The following is a 4,918-nucleotide window of genomic DNA, read 5'->3' on the forward strand; positions in this document are numbered from 1 at the left end:
ATCTGGCTAGCGACAAAAGCAGGACTGCAGCAGTCATTGGAATAACAGACACTGAGCAAACATCGGATGCCTCTTTTCAAAGGTAACGGCCCTGATAAATTTCAATCTGCTTGCCCTAATTTTTGTTATGTAGTATTTTCATATGTCTGAAGTGCTTTTCTTGTTACTGGTCTTTTTTAAAAAATTCGTATATATTTTTTTCACTGAATGTTTTATTTTTGACTGAGATAATACCTTGACATCATCTTTGTGTAATTTTATATATATATACGTGACAAAGTATATTAGAAAGAAAGATATGAAATTGAGAATAAGATAATATAAAAAGTTAAAAAAAATATTAAATTGAGAATAAATAATAGGCAGCTTGTAAAGTCAAAACCGTTTTTGTAAAATGATCATCTCCACAAGTTTAAGGTTTCTGTTTTTCTAATAATAGTAATAAAAAAATAATAACTGTTCTTATGCTGTCTTTATAAATAAATAAAGACATTTATAAATATTTTTTTTTAAATTACTAAATACATAATTAGTACACATATACTGTAGACCTACATTTGTTAAAACACACAGAAAACAAAAACAAAACTGATTAACAGACATGGAAAACAACAATGCCCATTTATTAATTGTAGGGATATGTGACTGGTAAATTAAAAAAAAAAAGATGTGAAATTAAGAAATATGAAATAATTATGAAAAAATAGTATGAAATATGAAAAGAATGATCTGTAATCAAGAATAATAACAAGAATAACAGAGAACTGGCAAAGTCAAAACCATTAACATCAGGGGTTCCCTATCTGTGAGATGGCATTTCAGGGGGTGCAATAAAGAGGAAGGTTGCATCACGATTCATCAAGATTGAGTGAAGTGCATTGTCCAACTTTATTGTGGTGCAGTTGTTGTCTTTCTGTGTGCAATTATTTGTAGGTCATTTATTAGTTAGTGCTCACGTTCTATAATATGGAAAGAGTCAAGCATTGTGTGTACAATTGTCACAGTTGAATAAGCTGCAGAAATGCGTATTCTTGTGAGTTCCTTGCTGTAGGTGCAGCATTCGTAAAGGCAAATAACTTTTTTGAAGAGAATGGAATTTGGACTTTGCAATGAAACTAATTTGCCCTTTATACCATGAAAATGTAAAGTAGTGTTAAAGAACCTAAAAAGCATATTATAAAGAGGATAGAAGCGGGAGAAAAGAAACGCCATCATTGGGATTAGCACACGTTCATTAAAGGTACAAACCATGAAAGAGTCGATGTTAATACAGAGAACTTATCTGCAAGCACTCCATAGATGCTTCTCTGATGTAAAATTCGACAGTCTTACTGAATAACCAATGATAAGTCTCCTTAAGGATCCTGGCAGAGCTGGGAAATATAAGATAGATAGTGTATGGTGCCACCATGTGGTCCACACATTGTAGGGCCGCCAAGGAGGAGGCCAGATGCTATGAGCCCCATGCCAAAAGAAGCATCTCCAGCACTCGTCATTATAAAATTTATCAATATTCCTCCTAGGTTATATCTGCCTTTGGTAATTATGTTTCATAGTAAGAACTAAAATTCAAGAACACATCTACTTCTTCAATAGCATGAAGTTCTACTGTTTATGTTTCAACTTTATGTTTGCATTTTTTTCATTTTAGATTTGTAATATGAAATAATGTAATATATACTATGTTGGGATCATAGAACACTTAATATGAACAAATAAAAATAAAATCCACACTTACTGAAGACCACCAACTTAAATTAAATCATTATTTCATTTTCCAAACCTAGACATCACAGTCGTGCAGTGGGCATCCAGCATCTTTGGTTGGAATTCTGCTCACTGATGCTGTGTTCATAGCGTTTGCACTTTCTTTCCATGTCCACATGGGTTCTCCTTTGGGTACTCTGGTTTTACTTCCAAAGTGTAAGTTAGCTTAAGCGGTGATTCTAAACTGGTCTCCAATGCTAGTGTGTGTGAATGGGCACTGCAGCGGATACACCTGGGGACTTTAGCAACTGGCTACCCACTCCACACTGATACTTTGTAAGATGGTTTCTAAACCACAGTATTTGGATAACAAATCTTAAGCCTTCAATAGTGATGATGGTAACCAGTCAAGGAGCTGATCACAAGTACCTAACCCAGGGAAGAAGGAGTACTGACGGTGTACTGTGTGTAGCAACAAGAATATCCATCCATCCATCCATTTTCCAACCCGCTGAATCCGAACACAGGGTCACGGGGGTCTGCTGAGTTGCAGAGCAAATGGAGACAATTACTGTACTAAGTGCCGACTCTTTTAAAATCTGAAGGATTTTGTAACAATGCAATATTCTTTTATTTGCAGGTGGACTCTTTTGTCTATGAAGATGAACACCTCTGTGGAGTCAGTGTCAGAGTTTGTGCTGCACTGCGTGATTGATTCCAGTCAGAGGAACTATACGATTGCGGCTCTCATCTTCATTTACTTGACGTCAATTTGTAGCAACCTGCTGGTCTTTCTGGTCATAGTGCAGAACCATCAGCTTCAAACACCTATGTTTCTTTTAATTGCAACTCTTGCAATACTAGACATACTGAACAGCACTAATCTTATTCCGCGAATGGTAGCGGCCCTCATTTCAGATTACCTTGCTGTGCCGTATGGACCCTGCATTCTGCAGATTCTTGTAGAAGCTCACATCTTGATAGTCGGAACTGTTACTTTATCTCTCATGGCAGCTGACCGCTATGTTGCTGTAGTTTATCCCCTCAGATACCCTTCAGTGATTACAAATCAAACAGTCTTGGTCTGCCTCTTACTAACCAATGTCATTGCAGTTATATTCGTCATACCATTGACAGTTCTTTTGACCGAACTTCCTTTTTGTCAAGGTAACATTCTTTCTTCTTGTTTCTGCGATTATTCTGCAATGGTTCAGAAGTCATGTACTGAAGATCCCAAATTTCTGACTTATCTCTCAGGGCTGACAGTTATCTTTTTTATTGACCCACTGCTACTGATTTTGTCTTCCTACTTTCGAATCACATTGGCAGCACTTCAAATTTCTTCAGTGGAAGAAAGAAAAAAAGTGTTTAGCACCTGTCTGACTCACTTATTGGTGGTTTGTACTATTTACGTACCTTTGATTTTGTCATACTTGCTACCAGGAACTGGGATTATTTTGTCTACTGAAGCCTACAACACTCTTGTCATGGTTGGCAATACTGTTCCTCCTATGTTGAATCCCATTATTTATAGTTTTCGCAATAAGGAGATTAAAACAAGCCTTTACAAATTTTTCATGTGGAAAACAGCTGGAGGAAATTAAATCCTGCTGCATGTACTGTATGTCTGTTAACTTGCAGTAAGCTTTTCAGCTAGGCAGGAAAGCTGGTCGAAGATGGCACCATTTCCTGCCAGAAGGAAATGCATTTCGCTTTGTCACGCATTGTTTTTTAATTTAGTTGGCAGTAGTTGCTTCATTTCAATCGTTAATGAAGTTCTTGCAAGTGACGCACAGGTCATTGAATTTGGATGTAAAGGGGCAACCTCACCTATCAACAAAATTACTTTCTTTGCTATGTTGTGTATAACAGAAGAAATTTAACAAATGAGTAGAAATCAATGGCTCTTATCAAATCTGTTTGGATAGCTAACAAAATAATCAAAATATCTGGCAAGGATGTCGTTAACAGTGCTTTGACCCAGAGGATTGTCAGTTTGTTCATGGATAATGCTATCAGAAGAGGGAATTCAATTGTGTTCAATTGTATTTTTTTATTAATTGTGATTTTCTAGGACATTTTTTTAATTCACTATTCATTGTTGTCATGTTTGAATTAGTACACTTGAACTGTTTGTAAGATTACATTTATTTATTTTTACAAAATAAAATCTAACATCTTTGTATGTGTACTTCTTGTGTACCTTGCAGATGGAGGAGCACCAGAGCAGGAGTTTTTAGAAGTAATCAGTGACTGTTTTCTAACACAGCATGTTAAAGCACCAACACGGGGTGAAGCCTGTCTGGATTTAGTATTTTGTAATAATCACATAGAATTGAGGGTGTAGAGGTGATTGAACCACTAAAGTCAAGGGACCATAATGTAATACAGTTCTCAGTATTTTGTAAGAGTGCGGATGCAAAGACTAAAATTGTTAAGTTGAACTTTGGTAGGGCTAATTTTGAGCAGATGTGACAAAGTCTAAGGAGGATACACTGGGATAAGCTTTTAAGTGTGGAGACAGTTGAGGAGCAGTGGAACAGGTTTAAAAATGTTTTACATGTAATGCAGGACAGATACATACCTAAAACTGGAATTAATAGGAAATTCAAAAAAACTCCATGGTGGATTAATAACGATTTAAAAAAGAAGTTGCAAAGGAAAAACTGCTTTATAAGGCATATAAGACTAATGACTGCAAAGTGAATGGTAGAGCGTATGAGAACATGAGGGAAACCATTAAGAAGAATATCAGGGAGGGTAAAAAAAAATTGGAGAGGAATATAGCAGATAAGGCGAAAGACGACCCTAAGAGATTCTTTCAGTATTTTAGTAGTAACAGAACAGTCAAGAAGGAGGTCAAGTGCATCATAAATAGTAAAGGAGAATTAAAAGATACAGACAATGAAATAGCAGATGCCCTACACTTACATTTTTCTAAGGTGTTTACAAGGGAGCAAGTGGATAACCTCAGAGCAGTAACAGGGACTACTAAGGAGGTACTGAGGGTTTGGAAACTGTAGAGGGAGAAGTGCTGCTCAGATAAAATAAGCTGAAATCCAACAAATCACCAGGACCAGATAATATTTATCCTCAAGTTCTTAAGGAGGCTATTGAGTACAGATATAAACCCTTGACAGATATTTTTAGGAAGTCACTGCGCACTGAAGAGATTCCGAAGGACTTGAAAATGATAAACATCATCCCATTA

General features: G+C 36.2%; 1 protein-coding gene across 1 annotated transcript; it reads left to right on the plus strand.

Moving 5' to 3' along the window:
* LOC114641284 (olfactory receptor 1-like) lies at positions 1-3,748 on the plus strand. Its single transcript, XM_028790357.2, has 2 exons — positions 1-82; positions 2,348-3,748. The coding sequence occupies exon 2, from the start codon at positions 2,364-2,366 to the stop codon at positions 3,309-3,311; it is 948 nt and encodes a 315-aa protein (XP_028646190.2). The 5' UTR covers positions 1-82; positions 2,348-2,363; the 3' UTR covers positions 3,312-3,748.
* The last annotated feature ends 1,170 nt before the right edge of the window (positions 3,749-4,918 follow it).

Source organism: Erpetoichthys calabaricus, chromosome 4, assembly GCF_900747795.2.
Source record: "Erpetoichthys calabaricus chromosome 4, fErpCal1.3, whole genome shotgun sequence".
NCBI classification, from domain to species: domain Eukaryota; kingdom Metazoa; phylum Chordata; class Cladistia; order Polypteriformes; family Polypteridae; genus Erpetoichthys; species Erpetoichthys calabaricus.

Excerpts from the sequence above, each read along its gene's own strand:
- LOC114641284 (XM_028790357.2), top strand. The coding sequence starts at position 2,364 with ATGAAGATGAACACCTCTGTGGAGTCAGTGTCAGAGTTTGTGCTGCAC.